The sequence below is a fragment of the Malania oleifera genome, chromosome 4, assembly GCF_029873635.1.
Source record: "Malania oleifera isolate guangnan ecotype guangnan chromosome 4, ASM2987363v1, whole genome shotgun sequence".
In the NCBI taxonomy this organism is placed as follows: Eukaryota; Viridiplantae; Streptophyta; class Magnoliopsida; order Santalales; family Ximeniaceae; genus Malania; species Malania oleifera.
Genome location: NC_080420.1, coordinates 598,061 through 621,703, shown reverse-complemented (window position 1 = coordinate 621,703; position 23,643 = coordinate 598,061). Strand labels below are relative to the sequence as shown.

The following is a 23,643-nucleotide window of genomic DNA, read 5'->3' as shown; positions in this document are numbered from 1 at the left end:
TCGACGCTACCTTCTTCGACTCTACATCTTACAATACCCAGTCACTGTGCACTTTTGAGCTCAATGAGTCTTTTCCTTTGCCTTATCTTCCAGATTCTATGTTGATGTCCTTGCCCAACCAACCATATGAGTCTCCATGTAGTTTGAGTCCTCCTCATTGTTTTGATCATCCTAATTTGCTCACGTATTCATGATAGTGACTCCAAGGAAAAGAGTCCCCTCTAGCTTCTACTACCACGCCTTTGGTTTCTTTGTCTGCTGATCATACTTCCCATGATGTTGATCCTTCTATTGCTGTTGGGAAAGGTAAATGCGCATGTATTCAACATCCCATTTCCAACTATATTTGCTATGACTCCTTACCACCCTCCTATTTTTGTTTTGTTATTGTTTTATCATCTACTATCCTTTCTAAATCTGTTTCGGAAGCCTTGACCCATTTTGGGTGGAGGGAGGCTATGGTCAAAGAGATGAATGCTTTACATGACTTTGGTACTTGGAACTTGGAACCTTTTCCTCCTGACAAGTTTGTGGTTGGTTGTCGCTAGGCTTACACTGTGTAAGCCAACCCTGATGGTTCTGTGGCTCGTCTAATGACCCGTCTTGTTGCTAAGGGATACACACAGGTGTATGGCCTGGATTATTTTGATACTTTTTCTCCGGTTGCCAAACTTACATTAGTACATCTGTTCATCTCCTTGGCTACTACTTGTCACTTGCCCCTGCTTCAATTAGATATGAAAAATGCCTTATTGCATGGTGACCTTGAGGAGGAGGTTTATATGGAGCAACCGCCTGGATTTGCTGCTCAGGGGGAGTCAGGCTTATTGTGTCGGCTCAAGAAGGCTTTATATGGTTTAAAACAGTCTTTTAGAGCATGGTTTGGTCGTTTCAATGCTGTTGTACTTGAGTTTGGTCTTCGACGGTGTGCTATGGATCAACCTGTGTTTTATCGTCATACTTCATCTGGTAGGATCCTTCTTGTTATTTATGTGGATGATTTTGTTATTATAGGTGATGATGATAAAGGTATTTGGAGTCTCAAACTCTTTCTATAGACTAAGTTTCTGACCAAATATTTAGGACCGTTGAAGTACTTCTAGAGTATAGAAGTATCTAAATCTCGTATCGAAACTGTTGTGTCACAGAAATAGTATCTTCTTGAACTGTTGGATGAAACTGACTTGTTGGGATCTAAACCAATTGATACACACATGGACCCTAATAGCAAGTTAGTGCTGGATATGGGCGATTTTCTTTCTAATCCTAGACAATACTGAAAACTTGTTTTGGAAAGTTGAATTATCTCACAGTCACTTGGTCGAATATATCTTTTGCAACAAGTGTTGTTAGACAATTTCTAGATTCTTCGAGGAGAATTCATTGGGACGTAGTAATTCGCATCTTGAGATATCTCAAAGGTGCACCCAATAGAGGTCTTTTATATCGCGATCAACGTCATAATTATATCCATGGGCATGCAGATGCAAATTAGGCTGGATCACCTTTCGTTTGGAGATCCACAACCGGGTATTGTATCTTGGTTGGTGGTAATTTGGTTTCTTGGAAGAATAAGAAATAAACTGTGGTGGCAAGGTCAAGCGCTGAATTAGATTATAAAGCTACGACACACACTACTTATGAACTTGTTTGGTTGAAGAACATGTTGGAAGAATTGAGTATTTCTCATTCTCAGCCTATGAAGTTGATTTGTGACAATTAAGCTGCTTTTCATATTGCCTCCAAATCGGTCTTTCATGAGCATACAAAGTGCATTGAAGTTGATTGCCACTTTGTTTGAGGAAAACTCGTACAGAAGCTCATTACAATCGCTTATGTGAAGTCAAACATGTAGCTTGCTGATTTTTTTACGAAAGTGTTTGGGGGTGTTTGAAATTCATTCGTTACAAGCTAGGGGCATATGACATTTATGCTCTAGCTTGAGGGGGAGTGTTAGAGGTTATTTATGTCTTCTAGTATTATTACTATTGAGTGTGTTAGTATGTGAATTAGTGAGAATTAGTAAGTGTATTATTGCCATTAGAATGTATTTGATTTCTATATAAATAGAGGGAGAGATCTACTTCAAGATAGGTAATTCAATTTGATAAAATCTTAACACCTTCATTTAAATAGAGACATATGGAAAGATTTGTCTTCTCCTTCCATATCTCTCTCTCTCCTCTCAACTGGTCAACTAGCAAGCCATTATTAGAATTGCAAAAGTTACTTAGGTCGTCTTCTGAATCCTGAGCTCTCCTCATCCTCACTAATCTCTTCCCCTTGTGTTTCTTCAATTTTTGCTAGATATTGAGAGTTAATATTGAGACCACTCATTGCTCTTTTGTTGCTACATGGGTCAATTTTCAAATAGGTACTTGCATCTTTCTACTATGTCAAGCTAATTTCCTTTTCATTTTTTTTTACCCCTCTTCGGAAGTTCTATGTACGATGAACTTTGTAGTCTTCCCTTTTAGCTTATTACCCTCCCCCCAAATCTTTGAGCTAGGATCTTTCAGAGAATCAATCTTATTCTTTTGTAATAAATTCTTTTGGTAGTTTTTGTTGGAACCGCCTTCTACTGAATTGATTTTTGTTAGAGAGACACTAGTCTCTGCCAAATTTCTTCCCTCAATACCTTCGCCTCTATAGTCTCTAATACTAATTTGGCTTTGGGTTACCAAGCTTATTTTATTTTCTTCTATGGAAAGCCCGTCATCCTATCGAGTTGGGCTTGGCCTAATTCTCCCTTTTCCTTTTATGACATGACCCATTTAGTGACTGCTTTAAAAGGCTCACTAAGAAGGGAAGTTAAAATTCCGTTCTTGATGTCATGAGATTCCCAATCGCGTCATCCTGATTCTCCTCCTCATTTCCGGTGTGTTACTGACAACCTCAAAAAAAAATATGCTTCTTTGACTGCCCCAAACCCTAACTCTACTTCATCCCAAACCTCTCATTGCATATTTGGTTCAAGGATCTACACTATGTGCATTTGATTGTGAAGTCTTTGAATAAGATTCTCCAAAATCTCCACCCTTCGCTGTTCTTGCTCTCAAGGATGGATTAAAATGATGTTTTCCTCCTATAAACCCCTTCTCTAGACAATGGTATTTCCCCTAAACATCGGAATGCAATTTGATTGAGACTCATTGCCTTTAAGGTACAATCATCCTTGATTGAGCTTGTTGACTCCTTGATTCCCTTTGTAGATCATTTCTAGTGACTTCCAGAGGAATTCCTCTTTCTTAGTAAAATATGAGAGAACTTTCTTTTGACAAATTTCAAAATCTGGAAGACAAAGGGCTTAATGCGATTCGTAGAAGACCTTTTGTTCTAAACTCCTTGAATTGCTGCCTTAATTCCTTCCCGCAAGTTCTATCATATTCTGGAGAACGTGCTGATGAAGGTAGTTGTGGGTGAAAGTTGAAAGATAATTGATTGCCGAGGAGGACTTGCTTATGGAAGACACGAGTGACTAAGTAGCCAAAATAAATTTCTAGAAGTAGAAGAGAAATAGGTTTATAAATTGAGGTTTTGTTGATATTTGGGTTTAGTTTTAGGGTTAGGTATCAATGAAGGGAGGTTTTATGGAGAAGGATTTAAGAGAAAGTGGAGAGAAGATTTTTCCCCCTAGTTGGGAAAAACGTGGCCTTGAGTTAAAAGTGTGGAAGTTGCATAAACTATGAAGACTAAACTAGAATTATGAAAATTAAGATGCCCAAGTTAATCAAACCAAAACTTTCCCCTTGGAAGCAACAAAGTAAGCATAGGGTTTGATTTGCTTGTCTCATTTTGGTTTAGAGCCACGGGGGGATTAGACAAGGAGACCACACTCCCCTTTTGTGTTCGTCTTAGTGGCTGATGCCTTAGGTAGGATATTGATAGAGGTGTGGTTAAAGGTTTAGTGAAAGGACTGGAAGTGGGGAAGGGAGGAGGTAATGGTTTCGCATCTTCTGTTTGTTGATGATACTATCGATCATAGGTCATCTTTTCGAATATTTTGGGGATTGTACATATTTTTGAAAGGGCTTTAGGGCTTAAGATCACTTTGGGGAAGAGTGGTATTGCCATTATTAATTTGTTGGAGGAGCAAGGTAGGGAGTTAGCCTTGGAGGTAGGTTGTGTTGCTTTGGATTGGCCGTTATCTTATTAAGGAGTGCCTTTTGGGGGGGGGGGGGGTGGTAATCCTAGATCCGCTTAGTTTTTGGGATCTTGCTATCGATAAAGTGGCTAAGCGTTTAGATGGCTGGAAGGGTGTGCTTTTCTCTTTAGGAGGTAGGATTACTCTCTTTCAAGCTTGTTTTTCTAGTATCCCACTATATTTTTTTGTCTATTTTCGAAATACTTGTGGGTGTGGCTAGTAGAATTGAGAGAATCATGAGAGATTTGCTTTGATCAATGGTGGGGGATGTTAGGGATCATTTGGTGAGTTTTTATTTTTTTGGGGGGGTGGGGGGTGGCTTGTAGGTCTAAATAGGAGGTAATTTGGTGTCTAAAAACATGAATCTCTTGGCCAAGTGGTTTTGGCATTTTCCTTTAGAGATTTCTTCCTTGTGGCACAACATTATAAAAAGTAAATTTTGGACTTGATGGGAACGATTGGGATACCAACTCGGATCTTAGATGTTCTTTGGAGAGTCCGTGAGAGGCCATCTCTCAAATTATTTCCTTTTTATTCCCCATGCTAAAATTACATTGGGTAGGGGCTATAATATTTTTTTTTGGAGAGACTTATGGTTGGGGAATGTTGTTTTGTCCACCTCCTTTCCTTGCCTATTTCAATCAAGCTTAGAATAGGATGTTAGGGATCATTTGGTCAGTTTTTTTTTTTGGGGAAGAGGGGGGGGGGGGGTCGCTTGTAGGCCTAAATAGGAAGTAATTTGGTGTCTAAAAACACGATTCTTTGGAGAATCCATGGAAAGCCATCTCTCAAATTATTCCCTTTTTATTCCCCATGTTTTTGGAAAGACTTATGGTTGGGGAATGTTGTTTTTGTCCACCTCCTTTCCTTGCCTATTTCAATCAAGCTTAGAATAGGATGTTAGGGTTCATTTGGTAAGTTTTTTTGGGGGGGGGGGGGGGGGGTTGTTGGCCTGTAGGCCTAAAAAGGAGGTAATTTGGTGTCTAAAAACACAACATTATAAAAAGTAAATTTTGGACTTGATGGGAACAATTGGGATACCAACTCGGATCTTAGATGGTCTTTGGAGAGTCTGTGGAAAGCCATCTCTCAAATTATTCCCTTCTTATTCCCCATGCTAAAATTACATTGGGTAGGGGCTATAATATTTGTTTTTGGAAAGACTTATGGTTGGGGAATGATGTTTGGTCCCCCTCCTTCCCTTGCCTACTTCAATCAAGCTTAGAATAGGATAATCTATTTCTTCTTTCATTGTGGAAACAGGTGGTCCTTTAAATTCTTGGGATTTTTCACTTTAGGAGATCATTGAATGATAGGGAGATGGAGGAGTTATCCTCCTTGTTATCTTGCTAAATAACTGTCGAGACTCTTTCGAAGCTGATAGTCGTTCTTGGTCCTTGGATCCCTCAGGGTTTTATTCCTGCAACTTTTTTTGTGAGTTTCTGACTAGCTCTGGTTTTCCTTTCCCTCTTTATAGAACTATCTGGAAGGCCAAAGATCCCTAAAAAATCTAAGCTTTTATCTGTATGTTTGTGCTTAATAGGATTAACAGCAATAACTTGCTACAGATTAGAAAACCTTTAAAGGCCCTATCTCCAGATATATATATGCTTTGTTTTAATTGCTCTGAAACTGCTTTGCATCTTTTTTGACATTGTGATTTTGCATGGAGGATTTGGAAAAAGTTATTTTATTATTTTGGGGAATGTTGGGTTTGTTCAAAGACAATGGAGGAGTTTTTGGCAATTCAGTTTGTTGGTTTTGGCAGGAAAAAGGAAGGTAAGGAGTTTTGGAATTGTGCCTTATTTGCCGTCTATTGGGATTTGTGGATGGAACGAAACAAGCACATTTTTGCTGGGAAGAAGTTGTCTCTTTTACTGCTTGGGAAGAAGATTCAACATTTGGCTTCTATTTGGTGTGTGGATAATGGGAACTTCAGGGGGATGCGTTTTTCAGATGTTCAGCATAATTGGCTTTCCTTGCTGAATTGATAGGGCCTGCTGATTTTTCTGGGTTTCTTTCAAATGTTCCTTTTGTTTTGTCTTTCTGTATTCCCTGTGGGTTACCCTGATTTTTAGAGGGTGATGCTTAATTCTCTCCTTATTGTACATTCCTATTCTATCAATGAATTTATTTTGTTATAAAAAAAAAAATATTGAGAATAATGAGCTCAATGATCGCATGCCTTAGATCTCTTGAACATGCATGGCCGCTTGCTTATTTTAGCCTCTTGCTTATTTTAGGTGGGTCATCATCTTTGGTGAGTTCATGGTGCTGTTTGATATTGATGATCAAAATCACATCCTTAATTTGTTTTGAGCTTTAAGAAGCATCAGCGTCCATAGATTAGTTTTTCTTGCTTTGGCTAATCAAGGCCAATATTATTTTGGATAACAAAAATTATAGTAGCTGAGAATGAACAAGCAAGATATCCTTAAAGCAAAGAGCAAAAAGCAAGAGAATTACAATAGAACTGCCTTCCAATCCCTTTGAACCGCTACAAAGACCCCATCCCCCCCACCCACCACCATATGGATGAGCCCACAAAGATGCAATATGCCAGTCCCATAACAAAGCAGGAGAGGTTGTGCAATTCTCGAAGGTTTTCACCTTTCTTTCGATCAGAATGGTCCGCAAGATGGTAAAAACTGCACAACACGATAAAGCTCTTCCCTTCCTACATGTGCCAAAGTCCCAATGTTTCACAAGCAGGAAATTGCACAAGAAGAAGCACCACCCAAGCTTCATCAAAGCAAGAGAGCACTCTAAAGAAGAATTGCCATCTGACAACAGAGGAAAAGGTGTGCATTCTTTTCATTGGACTCATGACACATAAAGCACATATCTCGGAGGTCAGAAAACTACCAATCATTCTCCTCATTTTCAGATTGGCAGTAATAAACTTTCGAAATCCCTCCTGCAACTTACTGCTGCCTACATCTACCTCTCTTTCACTGCCCACTGCACACCCATCTTCAGTGCCCTCTGCAACCCAGTGCCTTCACTTTCAGGACCAACTTTTATTCCTCCTTTTCAGTGTAAGGATCTTTGTTGTTGGGCTTCAATTTAGCAGTTCTAATAGTAGTCCAATGTCAGACTTCTTCAAATGCAGGGCCAACTTAATTTAGTCTCCATTAGGCCTAGAATCTGCCAGCCCAAACCCCATGTGTACCTTCTCCGATATTAGGTTATTTCCCCCAACTCTAATAGGCCTATTTTGTAAAGGCCCATGCAAATTCCTTTGATGCCTCACCATCTCCTTACCCATTGTTGCCCCTTTCCTTCAATGTATCTCAGGAAAAATCCAAATTAAAATTTTTATGAGATCTTTCCTTGCAAATCTGTCATCTGCAATCTCTGGCATCACTTATTCTCTGGCCTGCAAATTCTGATGAAATTTTCTGGTAAGGCTTCCTTTTCTCTCAAATTGAGTCCCAGGTTTGAGCATACTTACATAACTAAGATTTTTTCCCATTTTCTGAAACACTGACCATTTCTTTTGAGCTTCCAGAACATTGAAGGAGCCAGAGTCTTTGCATCTCAGTTGTCTTTCCACCAACTGAATAACAAAGCCTTGACCTTTAATAATTTCGTCCAATAGTCTCGAAAAATTTCCACCACCCATTTGCTTCTTCTTCATCGGGAATTCTTAGTGAAGACTTTCTGCCTGAATAAAAAATCTCGACAGATGTTAATATGCATAATTTATTCTCCATTGGGGAAGAACCCTTTATGAAATCTCAACTACTTAACCCTTGGTTGATCTAAGAATTGCTAAAGTTGATCTCATAATCAAACATACACATTCACCCCTTATACCTTGGCACTGTCCTCTGGATTTCTCCATGATTGGCAACATAGTTACCCATTACAACTGTCAAAATGGAAAATTTTCCTGTCTGTTTGATGTGATGTGATGTGAGAAGGCCATGAATCTGCAATCATCACTGACTGCTTACACACCGCTCATTGCACTGTTCATTGTACCATGCAATGCTAATGTTGATCACACTGTTTTTTCTTTTTTGATAATAAAAGAAAGTATATTAGATAATTAAAAAAGAAGGTACAATGTGGGGGGACAAGACGTCCGCCAAAAAATCAGAAATGAAAGAAAGAATAAGCCAAAAAAAAAAAAAAAAACAAAGATCTCCCTATTACTCTAGAATTCTCTCTTCTCATCAAACGTCTTCCTCATCTCAGTGACCATACAAGCTAACTTTAGCGTACACCTTACTACCCTCAAGTCTGTTAAATTTCGAACACAAGATATCATCAATCTCCCCCTTACTGATTTTGGATTTGTACATTTTACCTCCCCATTTTTTGAGCTCTCTTTTAGACTTGTTACATTTTTAATACCATAGTCTAATTCTAGTTTTGAGTTATTAATATTCTGGGTGTGGTTTAGAGTTCGATCAACCCGACTCGAAGTTTAGAGTGTTGGAATCTGAGTGTGAAGCTTAGCCTCCTCCTTACCACCACTCGTTTCCTGCATCTATGAAGGACTGAAATTTGGTCCTTCCTGTTCTTGAAATGTAGCTCTGAGTTGGATTGTTTGGAACCACTTATGCAGAATTTTTTTTTTAAAAAAATGCTTAGTTTAATAAGTGCTGAACTGGAAAAGTATTGGAAGTTATAAGTGTTGTTTGGTTGTATTTAAAATAAGTGGTATTTGGATACTTACTTTTATTATTAGGTATTATGATTATTTTTAAACATATTTTAAATTAAAAATATTAATATTTTTTAATTAACAATTTCATTAATAATTATTTATAGTTAAAATTGAAGTATTTTCTATTAAAAATAATTTAAGATCATTATTTTAAATTAATAATAATTTTGTTATTATGTATATTTATAAAATATTACTATCATATTAAATAATGATAAAAAAATATTATTAATTAAATTTGAAATTTTAATTTATTTAATGTTAATTTAAATTAATAAATAGTTATTGTTCAATCCATAATTGAATTATAATAAATAATATGTATTATAAAAATGCTAATATTTTTATAATTAAAAATATAGATGATAATTGTATTAATTTTCTAATTAAAATTTAAATATTTTCTATTAGCTAAAACAATAGAATATTATTCATTAATTAACAATAATCTTGTTATTCATATATGTTTATAACATATGATTTTCACATTAATTTATGTTAAAAATAGTATTAATAACTGATTAAAAATTTTAGTTTATTTAATATTAATTTAAATTTATAGATGATATTTTTATTAATTCCATAATTTAATTATATTTTATTAATTATTAATATGTTATAGTGCATAATAAAATATTATATGATTAATTTTTAATTAACAATTTATTTAATAACTATGTTAACTGTTATTTTATTTAATATTTTAAAATAATTAATAATTTAATTAATAATTATGTTAATTGTTATTTTTAATTAATATTTAAATGTTTTAATTAAGTAAAAGTAATATAAGATTATTTTTTGACTACCAATAATCTTGTTCTTAACTTATATTTATAACATATGATTATCATATTAATTTATGTTAAAATAATATTATTAATTAAATTTATATTTTGAATTTTTAATGTTAATTTAAATTAATAAATGGTTCTTTTTATTCATTTCATAATTGAGTTATGTTTCATTTAATATTTAATGTATTGTAATACATAATAAAGCAATATATATCTTCTAATGTATTTTTTAAATTATAAAATGGCCACTGAATTTTCTTATATTTACAAAATTGACCCGCCTATGGACAATGCCACTTATAAGTGATGAAAAAGCTATCTTAAATTATTTCTCAAAATTCACTTAAATAGTTCTAAAAAAAAGTTTTGGAAAAACACATTTTGCAATAAGTGTTTGTTGTAGTACAAGCCAAATGCCACTTCTTTTTAAAAGTGCTTCTTTTTAGTGATAAGTGCTATAAACACATTTTTTTAAGTGTTCCAAAACAAGGGCTTATTTGATTCCCTTTTTTCCTCTCCAACATCTTGACCTTCGTCATTATGTTCTGACTAGAACTCAAGGAATGAGGACCACCCTTAGACTCCTCATCACCTTCTGACTTATATTTTCATATGATGATGATGATAATTATTATTATTATTATTATTATTATTATTATTATTATTATTCACATGGTTGTTTTTATATAGAAATAATAATATTACAATTATTTCAAAACATGATAATAACAATATCATTGTTCTTTATTATTATTTTAAATGAAAAGGGAATAAAGTAGTAGGAGAAGTTGTCAATTGCAGGTGCTAGCTGTGCCTAAGGTGCGTGCATCTGAAAGGCGGAGAGGGGAGGGGTTTTAGAGGCAATAGGGGAGGTGCTAGGTGCTAGGTGCAAGGCACAAGGCGAAGGTGTGCACCTCATGAAGGTGAGGCACACAATTATTTAAATTGTGTACAATGCCTATTTGGTGGGTAATTGACATAAAAACATATCAATAGTTATATTAGAATTTAAAATGCCAAAATATTCAATAGTAATTATGACAACCAAATGCCAAGTTCCAAGTGAAACAAACATAGTTCAACATAAGTAATTATGCATGCAAGATTTCAAGTTTTAAATTAGAAATGAAATAAAATTGCCAGGCTGAAGGCCCAAAAGCATCTTCAATGTCAAAAGAAAAGAGTACAATAAAACAACAGCTAAATTCAGTAAACAATGTTTGCAAAATTCAGTAAAAAATGTTATATATTAGTGTATTTCAGAAAAAAATGTATAGTTTGTACACTGCATTTCCAAAAAAATTACAAAACAGCAGCAAAATTCAGTAAAAAATGTTATATATTAATATATTTCAGAAAAAAAATGTATAGTTTGTACACTGCATTTCCAAAAAAATTACAAAACAGCAACAAAATTCAGTAAAAAATGTTATATATTAATATATTTAAAAAAAAAAAAAAAATGTATAGTTTGTACACTGCATTTCCAAAAAAATTACAAAACAGCAGCAAAATTCAGTAAAAAATGTTATATATTAATTATAAAGTATAAACTTGCATTAAACTACATAATTAATTACATATTATATAATATTAACTTACAGGCTTAATGCAAGTTAATATTATAAGAAGAAGAAGAAGAAGAATGAAGAAGAAGCTTCTGTTGGTTTCGTACTGCTTCGAAGGATCGATTGGTCTAAGATGAATTTCTCTTGCTGGCTTTGTGTTGCTTCGAAGCGTCGAAGACGAAGGGCTAGGGCTGGTTCTTGCTACGCGTTATTTCTTAACAGCTGCAAAATTTTTTAATAGTTGCAATAATTTCAAGGCGTGACTCACTGCATCTGAAGAATCAGTGCGCCTACCTGCGCCTCTTGAAGGTCGCCTCGCCCGAAGAAGGATGAGGCGCTAGCTTGGTTGCCTCGTTGTGCCTCTTGCCTAGGCGCACCTCAAGCGTGCTTTTAACTACTATGACTCCTACTAGGGCCACCACTAGTAGCATTCCTCCTCGTGGGTCGTGAAGATTGGTACTCTGGAGGAATACTTAAGTCATAATTTTTAGGTATATTATGTAGTCCATAATGACTAGGAGGACATGCATCCCCTACAAATAATGACCCTGTGTCATACCTGTAATCATATCCTACACCACCACCACCACCACCATCACCATCACCCCAGCCCCAGCTGCAGCACCACTACCACCATCATCATCACTTGGTAGGCTCAAACCAAGATTGTCATCACTTTGTGTACGTTTAGAACTTGAACTTGAATTATGCACGTTTTTTGGTGGTTGATCACCTCCTTTTGTAGTACCACCAACCTCTTCATTTAACCAATTTGAGTTGTCTTGACCGTCGAGTAATGGCGCCTCTCTCTCCTTTAACCATGGACTCAAAGAATCATCTTCTTAAAAAATATAGTCCAAATTGATAGGGTTGAAATTGTCTTCAATTCCCTGTTGGCTTCTTCTCATTCTGTTATTTTTGATACTCCTATTACTTTTCTTCCTGCTTGTGATGATGCATCTTCTTCTATTGAGCGATTTAAACCGTATGTGGTGTATCATCGACGCCCTCCTCCTTCAATGCCCCTTCCAGACACTGATCCGTCGTCTGATTTTGCGGTTCCTCGGCGTTCCACCTGGGTTACACATCCACCAGATAGGTATGGTTTTCCTCATACCTCGCTTACTTCCACTCTTGACACTGTTTTTGTTCCTCACTCTTATACCCAGGCAGCCACCCAATCATGTTGGCAGTAGGCCATGCAAGAAGAAATCCAAGCACGTCAAGATAATTACACATGGGATCTTGTCACTTGGCCCGCTAGTGTCAAACCAATTGGTTGTAAATGGGTGTACTTAGTCAACTTTTGGTCTGATGGGCCACTGGACAGATGTAAGGCCCGTCTCGTGGCTCTTGGGAACCGGCGGGAGTATGGTATTGATTATGAAGAGACCTTTGCACTTGTTGCCAAAATGACTACTGTGCGGATTATCTTGGCACTTGTTGCATCGTAGGGGTGGTCTCTTCGGTAAATGGATGTGAAGAATGCTTTTCTACATGGGGATTTGAAGGAAGAAATCTTTGTCTCCACCTCCCAGCTTGTTTGCTACACCTTCCTCAGAGGTTTGTCGGCTATGCCGATCCTTGTATGGACTAAAACAGGCTTTGCGTGCATGGTTTGATAAATTTTGATCTACCCTGCTTGCTTTTCATTTTATTAGAGTCGGTTTGATTCCTCTCTATTGGGCGATATTCCTATGTCCATGGGCTTTTGTGCTCCTAAGGTAGAGAAGGTGACTAAGCGTTTGAATAGGTGGAAGGGTGATAATTTTTTATTTGGCAGTAGGGTAACTCTTACATAGTCTCGTCTTTCGAGTCTTCCTCTCGATTTTTTTTTTTTAATTATCTATTTTTAAAGTTCATGTTGGGGTGGCTAGGACTATTGACTTTCTTTGGTCTGGGGTGAGGGAGGAGAAAGATCATTTGGTTAGATGGGAGGTGGTGTGTAGGCCAAAAAAAAAATGGGATTGGGCCTAGGTAATTAGTGTCTAAAAACATTGCCTTCACGAGTAAATGGTAATGGAGGTTTGCTTTAGAGGATAATACTTTGGCATAAAGTAATTAAAAATTAAATTTGACATATGAGGGAATGGATGGGATGCTAATGTTGGCTTTAGATCTTGTGAGAGTCTTTTGAAGATTGTATCTCAGGTTTGTCCATATTTTATTCCTAATACCAAATTTGAGGCAGGCAATGGAATGCACGTTTTCGGGAAGACCCTTGGGTGGAGGATTTGGCTCTTTTCATGTCATTTCTTCATCTTTCTTCATTACATAATGGTCCTCTTATTTCCCTTTTGCTTTCTAATGGGGAGAATTTTTTGTGGGGTTTTCATTTTTGCATATCTTTGAATGATAGAGAGGTGGAGCTTTGGGGTGTTGTTGCCCTTCCAGTAGGGAGGATGTTAGGAAGCAGGTGCTGGAGTCTTATTTGAGTTCTTGACCTAAGTGGTTTCTTTATTTGAAATGATTTGGAAGGCCAAAGTTCCCTTTAAAATTAAGGTTTTTATTTGGTTTGTTCTCGTTACAGAGTAGGCTTTCTAAGGCATTATCTTCAAATGTTTTTGTTCTTTGCTTTGATAGTTCTGAATCAGAGTCTGATTTATTTATGGTTTCTTCTTTCTCTTGGAGGATTTGAATCACGTTATTGGTTTTTATTGGGGAGTTGGGTTTGTTTAAAGTGTGCGGAGGATATGTTGGCTACCTCTTTTTGGGTTTCAGATGGAGCAAAGACAAGGCTACTCTATGGATATGTGGTCTGTTTGCTGTTTTCTGGGGTATTTGGATGGAAAGGAACAATTGCATTTTTAAGGGGAAGAAGAACTTCTAGGGTTTTTGCGTGGGATAAGATTCAGTTTTGTCTTTTAAATGGGCTGTTGCTACTTCTTGTTTCAAGGGATTATGTCTTGAAGATGTTCAGCATGATTGATTTGCTGGTTGTTTCATTTCATGTTAATATTCTTTTAAAATAGTTGGGTATGAGTTAGGTTGATTATTTTGGTTGATCTGTCTTTGGGTGAACTGTCTCTATATGCGTGTGTTTGCTGCGTTTTATTTGATTCTATTTTTGGGCTTTTATGAAAGGCATGGATCGAAAAATGGGGCTTTTGCTCTATGTTTGTTTTGCTGTTTTCTTTTCTCTTTTTTGTTTTATATTTGTGCTGAAGCTCTGTTTGAGAAATTGTGGGAAAGATGAAAGTCCATTTGATTGAGGCTGTATGGCACTTTACTTGGTTGGCTGACTTTGTTTAATTATTTATACATCAGAATATGAACAATAGGAAACACAAGGTTCGGAACTTTGGTTCCTATACTTTTCTTCTATTTTCTTTGCAGCCAAACACTGGGTTAGCAGGCTTTGCCCATAATGCATGCTTTTGGAACTTTTTCTAGTTCATTACATTGTGCTCATTTTCTTCATGCCAATCAAATTGTCTGCCACCGGATGCCATGCTTTCCAATTAGACATTAAATTATAGATATCAGGTTACGTCTGTGTTATACTTCATTTTGCCTTATTGATATTTTTTCCAGTTGCATGTAGCTTGAAATGTGTCAGAAGTCCCTATCTCTCTCTCTCTCTCTCTCTCTTTAAATTTTTTAATTATTGCTGATAGATGAATAACTAAAGAATGTTCCAGGTTCAAGTTTAGTTTGCTGGAACTCTTTAGTTCATGGCCAGCATTTAGATTGTTATGTGGCACTATGGACTCCATTACTAGGGGCAATAATCTCCACAACAATTCTAATCTGACATCAAAGCAGCGGTTGCGCTGGACGCATGAGCTTCATGAACGCTTCGTTGATGCTGTGGTACAACTTGGCGGGCCAGACCGTGAGATTCTTTCTTTCTGTCTATTTTTTAATTTTTTTTTTCAATAAATCTTGAGCTAATCCAGAAAGTTGGGATTTGTCTACAAATGTTGTTTAAAAATAGTTAAGAGCAAACAATCAGGCTAGTCTTAAACACTTTTAATTGATGAAACATGAAAATTTTGGTTGATATAACGTGGATAGTTCTAAAACTGATCGTAGTTGCTAGCAATGCGCTTGGGTGATTGATGACATGTTATTTATTTTTTCATTTGGATCTAAACTTGAGTATTGTGTTGCGTCATCAATATAAAATTTTAACATGCAAAAGAACTCAGTTAAGGTTGATGAACTGAAGGACCTAGATCATTTGCTGCAAAAACTCTTCTCTCTTTGCTGGACAGCCTTGATTCACAATTTTCTGTGATGTTCTATTTGTGAAGATTGTGTGCCGTTGGGAATGTTGTAACAGAGCTTTTCTCCCCCTTTCAGGGGCGACTCCCAAAGGTGTCCTTAGAGTCATGGGTGTACAGGGTCTAACAATATACCATGTCAAAAGCCATTTACAGGTATGATTGGTTGATTCTATCTTCTGAATAACATTATAGGAGTTCTATTCATATTTCTTCTTTATTACTTCCTCTAACTCTGGTACTGCGCGATGCATTCAGAAATACCGTCTTGCAAAGTACCTCCCTGATTCCTCATCTGATGGTATGGATATTGGGATATAATTTCTACTTTAATAGTTTAATTTTGATTGAGGAAACTGGCTTCAGTAGGTTTCTAATATAATTGTACATTATCGTTGTCCATGGATTTGTTGGCATTATCATTTCAGTAACACCACCTTACATTGCCAATGCAAGGTAAAAAAGCGGACAATAAAGAATCTGGGGACATACTTTCCAGTTTGGATGGTTCTTCGTAAGTAGAGTGCATATTCTGTTATGTGCTTCTTATTCAGTGTGATTAGTGGGATTTGACTGTTTACACTGGCTTTTGGAAGTTTGAGGAATTTATACTCATTCCAAAAAAATTATGGCACACATTCTAGAGGAGGCCAATCATTTAAAGGTTCCCATCTTGACTTTGTGTTGGGTCCATTGACAAATGATCATTTTGAGTCATCTTAATTTTCAATTTGTTCCCTTCTAATCAGCCTCAGAAATGCATTGTGTTGCTGAACAAAGATATGTTTGTTTAAATTGTTAGTAGGGTGTTTGATGTTAGGAAGATCCTAATTTTTCTGTTTGCAGTGGTTTGCAGATTACTGAAGCGCTCAAGCTGCAGATGGAGGTGCAGAAGCGTTTGCATGAGCAGTTGGAGGCATGTTTTCTTGTTGAAATTTATCATTTTTAACTGGAATTGTTATTTTTGAACCTTCATAATTTTTTCTCTGTAGAAGAAGCAACTTATTGATTGAAATCACAAATGAAATCAAAGAGAAACAAAAGAATGATTTTGAGCAAGAAAATTCACGTATCAACCCTTGGAAAGTAGAGGAAGAAGTTGATGTAGGGGGCCTTAAATTAATGATAGATGATAAAAAAGATGCTGGGTACAACTTGAAGCAATCCTTTATTAGGTTCTAGTTTGCCCTAGAAAATCTTTCTGCAATATATATATATATATATATATATATGTAGGTATGTATGTATGTATGTTGTATGTAGTTACATATTTTATGTAGAAAAAGAAGAAATTCCTTAATAGAGAAGAGAAAAGTACAAAAAAAGATGACAAATCCGCATAAAATACAAAATAAAAACAGAAACAAAAACTATTGCAGCCATAGAAACAAAGAAATTAAATAAAAAGGGCCAACCAATCTGGCCATATATCAGAGAAGGCCTTATTATTGAACTCTCTTGAAGTGAACACTCACAATGATACCAAAAAACCAACCATATCCTAGGTATATTAACACTTTGCATGTTGCCATTGGACTCTGATTCATTGTCTTCACATAGATGCCATCTGATTGAAAGCCAATTAGTGATTTGGAGCATCAGTGGATTTGCAAACATTCTTTGTAGATTCTTAATTTATCTAATGAAAGATCCTCCTATCTTCAAATGCTCCTTCCTTGCCCTTTGAGCACCAATCATCCTGTAGTTCTAGCTGACTGGTGTATACTACCATTGTGTTGCTGAGACCCTAGCTTGCACATATGGTCACCTCCCTTTAGAAATTTCAAAATTGAGGCCTGCAAGTCTTCAAAGACCTTTTCAAGCGACACTTCTCTACACTGCATTAAGAGATAAAATGGTATGCATTTTAGAGGAGTGTTTAGATGGAAAGGAAGATTCGTAGGTGTTATCCAAAGTTGAGGCTGAGAGATGTGTCTTTCTTAGGAATGAGTTACATGACGTACTTTTTATAGAATAAAGAAGTTGGAAGCAAAAAACTAGGTTTAACTAGGTTTAACTAGGTTCTTTAACTTGTTGTAAATGGGAAAAGAGGGAACACATGATCAAGGAATTGAAGAATGGTGCATATAATTTTGTTAGGGTCTCTCTCTCTCTCTCAAAACCTCCCCTCTCTTTTCATGAAGGACTAAGCCGTGGAATTGATAGAAGATGTCTAGAGAGAAGCTCAATTGATCAAAGAAAGGCCCTTGGTATGAGATTGAACAAAGTAGGGGGAGAGTCCTTATTAAATCATTCTTGACCATAATCAATTTCTCAATTGGGCAGGTGGGATTCCTAAAGGTGTTGTTGCATGGTTTTTGGTGGCTTCTTGGTTTCTGGTTGAATTGGATGTCTATTTGTTTAACAAAAGTTGGGGTTTTTTTTTTCTTTTTGGAGCTGAGGTTGGGGAGGAAAGAGCTAGAGCTAGAGCTAGAGGAAGAAAGAGCAAGGACTTGGGTAATATAATATGTATAAAAAGTGAGGATGATGCTACCTTGGCTAAGGAAGAAGACATAAAAGAAAGATGTTGAAGTTACTTTAGTAAAGTTATTAACTTAGAATTAACAAATGAGGAAAAGGATAAAAATATGAAGTTTATTTGCAATTGGAATTAATGAAGTTAAGTTTGCATTAAAATAGATGAAAAATGTAATAGCTTTTGTGATTGTTTTGTTATCATCAAAATCAATTCCTATGGTCAACAAAGCCAATTTTCAGCCCTTGACTTAACTATGCTCGTCCTTCCCAACCAAAAGGAAATGTTATTCCCCATCCTTTTATCAGCAACAATGCCCTGGACATTTGTCTTATATAGCCAAAAATAAGCATAGATTAATCCACCACAACCTCAGCCAACTAAAAAGTAGCTGTAGAAATCCCGAGTGTCTTGGAGTGATTTAGGGGATATTTATGTAGAGAATTGTCTATTATTAAGAGAGATTATTTTAGGAGATTGTTTCCATCTTTAAGATACCCAATTGTATTATAAGTATAATGTATCGGCTTGTACATTTTAATTCAATTCAAGAAATACAGAAAACCTATTCTGATTTCATGGTATCAGAGCTAGGGTTTCTATAATCCTAGTTAACGATTGCAGAAGGAGCCGTCAACAGCAGAGGGTCGAATACCTTTGAACCTCTCGACGGCGAGACTAAAGCCACCTCCACCTTGAATTCGAATGGGCTAGATAGCTTGTCCTTCCCACTCTTGGTGGAGAGAATGAACGGAAAGAATTTCTGTGAATGGGCTTAGTCAATCAAACTCGTGATTGATGGCAAAGGAAAGTTAGGCCACCTTACCAGCGAGAAGAAGAAGCCCGCCTCAACTGACGCCGCAGCTCTGCAGAAGTGGAAGTCCGAGAATTCCATGGTGACTGCGTGGTTGGTGAACTCTATGAAACCTTCAATCGGCAAGACCTACTTGTTCCTACCGACGGCGAAGGATGTCTGGCATGCTGTTCGAGAGACATACTTAGACCTTGAAAGCTACTCTCAAATCTTTGAGATCAAAACTCGGCTATAGCAGATGCGGAAAGGAGAAAGAGAAGTCATAGACTACTATATGGAGATGACGAATCTCTAGCAAGAACTCAACCTGAGCATTGAGGAAGAATGGGAGTGCCCTGGAGACAGTGCCCGATACAAGAAAAGACTTGAGAATGAACTAGTCTTTGAATTTTTAGTCGGACTCAACTGAGACTTGGACGAGGTGCGAGGGAGGATTCTTGGCCGACGTCCTTTGCCTTCAACTTGGGAAGTTTTCTCGGAGGTGAGGCGAGAGGAGAACCGTCGCAAAGTGATGTTGAAGGAGCCAATTCTGATTAGAAACAATGGGCCCGAATTGTCTGCCCTCATTTCAAGAGAAACTCCTGCCGGGTTAAGCCGAAAAACGCATAAAGGAAGACCCTGGTGTGGGCATTGCTGCAAGCCGGGCCACTTAAAAGATAATTGCTGGGAAATACATGGGAAGCCTGCAGACAAGCCGGGCCACTTAAAAGATAATTGTTGGGAAATACATGGGAAGCCTGCAGATTGGAAGTCGAGACAGAATCCCAAAAATCATGGCTGCCAAGCTGCTATTGATAACCCAGCCGAGAAACCACAAGGTGAGAAAAATAACACTTCAAGTGGCATATTCAAGTCTAGAACAGTTGAGCAACTCTATAAAATGATCTCTACCATTCAAGCATTGGGCCAGTCTTCCACATGTATTCCTTTTGGTTCTTTAGCCCACCGAGGTAATTTTTTGACAGCCTTAAATACCATCTCTCATTACAAATAAGATGTTTATTAGGGATTTACAAAAAAAAAAAAAGAAAGTCTCAAGTTACGGGAGTATTAAAATGTTTTTTTTTTTCTCAAAATAGAATAATCATAGTATAGAATTTTGTAACTTGTATGATCATCATAAAACAAATGGGAATTTAAAAAATTTATTAACCCAATATAAAATAGAATAATCATAGTATAGATTTTTGTAACTTGTATGATCGTCATTTACGAAATGTAAATGTAACTATAGATGACAATTCCTTCCCTATTTCTCAAATCAGACCCCTCAAATCTAAATGACCAAAAGTTGATCAGTAATAAAAATAAATAATTTCATTAATGAAGGAAGAATGTACAAAAAATGTGCCTCAGAAGTCCTTATAAGTGCAACCCAAATAACACAGCCTTCCGGTCATGTTGTAAATCTTTAAAAGCACACCCCTTTAAAGCACTGAGACTGTAGAAGTGCATAATGAGACCATATAATGATCCTACCCCAGAGCAAAGGCGCAGTCATCTTCTTCCGCATAAAGATGCAAGCACTCTGTTCCAACTAAATACTCCATAAAACTGTGGAGAATCCACACCTCCACAAAGCCAATCCATCATTATGCCTACCCAAACTTGTAAAGAAATAACTAGAAGATACTCCACCAATTTTGGACAAAGCCTAGATCTCTCCAAAAATATTGAACAATTTATTCCAAACCCTCCATGAAAATGAGCAATGATAGAAAAGATAAGGAAACAAATTCCTTAATTATCAAAACAAATAGTGCACACATCCAGAGATCAAGCATTACAAGGCCTCCTACTCTGCAACACATTGTTTGTGTTGACTGTATTAAGAACAACCATGAACTAACCCAATTTTTTTTGTCAGCAAAAATAAAATATATTAACAAGGCATCAAGTGGATGTCAGCCTGTGGTACAAAACATCAACCACCCTGTAGAGTGTCGCAACATCAAGGACCACAAAATGATCATTAAAAATTTTCCCATTAAGCCAGCTGGAGATAGTGGTAATCCATTGGGCCTTGCAGGTCTGAAGTGAGTGGATGAATCTTTGAAGGCTCTCTTATTTCTTTCCTTCCAAAAGATGGCGAGAGGGATGAGGTTCAAAGGCTTTTCCTTTTCCTTTGTGGCTCTGATGCCTTTCCAAGCCCAAATCTCCCCTCCCAACTGAATTTGCCACAACCCACTGCTGCCTTGTCAAGAGCCAGATTCCACATGTTCCTTGTCCAGGGGCAGCGGAGAAGAATGTGGTTTACTAATTCTGAGTCAGCCATACAGAAAAAACACCAATTCGTGACTGGTAAGCCCTCTTTTCTGTAGATTGTCGAGGGTTAAAATATTTCCATGTATGGACTTCTTAGCAAAAAAGGCAACCTTTGAAGGGGATACTGCCCTTCAAATGTGAATCCAAGCGGAGTTATTGCAATTTGTTCCCAGCGGTGAGAGCTTCTTGTAAAAATATTTAACAGAGAAAGCACCATTTTTGTCTTGTTGGGGATGTTTTGGTGGCGGAAATTGTGTAGAAATCTGTATAATTCTGAGTGTGAATTTCCTAATCTGCCACTTTCCTTGTGAAAGGAATGTCCTAGAAAATTTCCTGACCAGTGATTTGAAGGTGATGACTGATAAAGGCATTTCTATCACAAGTCAAGCTGTATATGGAAGGAAATGCAACTGTAAGATTACGGTTCCCGCACCACACATCATGCCAAAAGTAAATATTGGCCCCATTCCCCACTTGAATTTTCACAAATTGAAAAAAAAATCAACCCATCCATTCCTGATGCATTTCTGTCACGAACCATGAACCAACCTGATAAAAATCTTAACTTTGACCTTCCAAATACTATAATGAAGTGAAAAGGACTGTTTCCATGAACAGTTCCCGCACCACACATCATGCCAAAAGTAAATATTGGCCCCATTCCCCACTTGAATTGTCACAAATTGAAAAAAAAAATCAACCCATCCATTACTGATGCATTTCTGTCACGAACCATGAACCAACCTGATAAAAATCTTAACTTCGACGTCCAAATACTATAATGAAGTGAAAAGGACTGTTTCCATGAACCAAATGCTCAAAAATATTTACAAGAAAATTCCCCCTGATGAGAACTGACACCCAAGTATCCTTTCCTTTGACAAACACAGCGAAGTTGATAGTTTCTCCCCTCCCTATCATTATGAGACCAAAAATGGAAATTCCAGAAGTTATCCCCGCTTGTGATAAAAAAAGAGGAAATAACACCATTATGCAATGAGAGGTGATACAGACAAGGAAAAGAGCAGAAATAGAGATACCTGAACCAGCATAGGTACATTCCAAATCTTCCCCAAAGCAGAACTAGAATAGGAGTAGGTTTACCTGAACCCATTTAGGCGCATTCCAAACCTTTGAATGCCCAATAGCTATGGAGCTAACATGTTTATCAACTTGTCCAACCAAACAGCTGTGTAGCCATGATGATAATGTATATGCTTCAAGAGTACAATGAAAAATAAATTAAACATAAAATGACAGTTCTTACTAGATGACTTGTGTTTGGCAATGATAAAGCAATTACAAATTTGTGGATGTCTTGTAATGTAGTTGATGTTCAGCACTTTCAGATCATGGTATGTGGGTTAGACTTATATGCAGTCTGTCTCCTATGTATTTGAATGAGAAAAAAAAGTTAAGAGATGCCCTGCTTTGTACCCCCTTGATGATGCAAGAGTGTGACTCCCAAGTTGTCATTATAGGTTGACCAAAATTCTCACCACGAACTTAATTTCTATATATTTTTCTATTAAACAGGTGCAGAGGCAGCTGCAGTTGAGGATAGAAGCCCAGGGCAAATATTTGAAGAAGATTATTGAAGAGCAGCAACGCCTCAGTGGAGTTCTTGCAGAAGTTCCTGGTTCAGGGGCTCCTGTCCCATTAACAGGTGACAACCATGCAGAGTCGGAAAAGAAGACAGACCCAGCAACCCCAGCACCAACCTGTGAGTACCGCCTCCAGGACAAGTCTATGAAGGAATGTGCCCCATCAAAGAGCCTTTCACTGGATGAATCCTTCTCATCTCATCACGAGCCATTGACGCCAGATTCTGGTCACCGTGCCAGTTCCCCAGCTGAGAGCCCAAAAGGTGAGAGGCTGGTGAAGAAGCAGCGGGTAACGAGTGCATCTAATGCTAAACCACAGATAGTGCTTACACAGATACTGGAGTCAAGTTTATGCTCATCTTACCAGCAACCACGATCAGTTATCTTAACTTGTGAGCAGTTTAATCCTTCATCACGGACATCATGCAGTAATGAAGACGAAAATGTTTCAGTCAAAGATATGTGATGTGTTGTTCCATAGAATTCGCAGGTTGGACTACTTTTCTTGGGTGTGGGGGTGAAGACATTGGTGGTTGGTGTGAAAATTTAATGCACCAGAAAAATAGGCAAAAGGAACTCACAGGTTTCATATACTTTCTTGCCTCTCAACTCTTTCAGTGGCAAAACTAAAGGTTTTATTGCAATGAATAACTTATATTTTTCTTGGTTTAGGATTTCAATTGGGTGCGAGCTATATACATTACTGGTTTGCAATAGCTAATACGTTTGTCATAGGGAATTTTCCTTGATCTAAAGTTGAATGAATAATACTGTTGGTAAAGTAATTTGCCAACTTTGGCGTGTTGATTTAATTTATTGATGGGAAATTCCATTTTATAATTTTGAACCTTGGCCGTAGGAACCAAAAAAGATCAATTTTACTTTAATATTTGAAGAAGTCCCTCTAAACATGAATTTTGGAAAGTATGCCTTGGGGAACCCTTGGAAATCACAGGGCATATGTTTTTAATTTAAAAAAAAAAAAATCCCTCAATGACGATACCTTTGAGACAAGAATTCTTTCAAATGGTAATGTTCTCTGAAAACTTTCTCCAAGATAAAAATTTAATC

The 23,643-nt window shown here is 36.9% G+C and overlaps 1 protein-coding gene across 4 annotated transcripts in view; it reads left to right on the top strand.

Moving 5' to 3' along the window:
• Nucleotides 1-23,252, top strand: part of LOC131154045 (myb family transcription factor PHL7-like) — a 46,912-nt gene extending 23,660 nt beyond the window's left edge. Inside the window, exons 2-7 of one of the 4 annotated variants that reach the window (XM_058106520.1) lie at nucleotides 14,829-15,022; nucleotides 15,493-15,569; nucleotides 15,672-15,714; nucleotides 15,870-15,927; nucleotides 16,260-16,329; nucleotides 22,505-23,252. In XM_058106520.1, coding sequence (XP_057962503.1) covers nucleotides 14,893-15,022; nucleotides 15,493-15,569; nucleotides 15,672-15,714; nucleotides 15,870-15,927; nucleotides 16,260-16,329; nucleotides 22,505-23,038 — 912 coding nt within the window. In that variant the 5' untranslated portion in view covers nucleotides 14,829-14,892 and the 3' untranslated portion in view covers nucleotides 23,039-23,252. Of the gene's footprint in view, nucleotides 1-14,818; nucleotides 15,023-15,492; nucleotides 15,570-15,671; nucleotides 15,715-15,869; nucleotides 15,928-16,259; nucleotides 16,330-22,504 lie in introns of all 4 variants that reach the window. The other 3 variants (XM_058106522.1, XM_058106521.1, XM_058106523.1) reach the window with 3 other exon arrangements.
• Nucleotides 23,253-23,643: the final 391 nt, after the last annotated feature.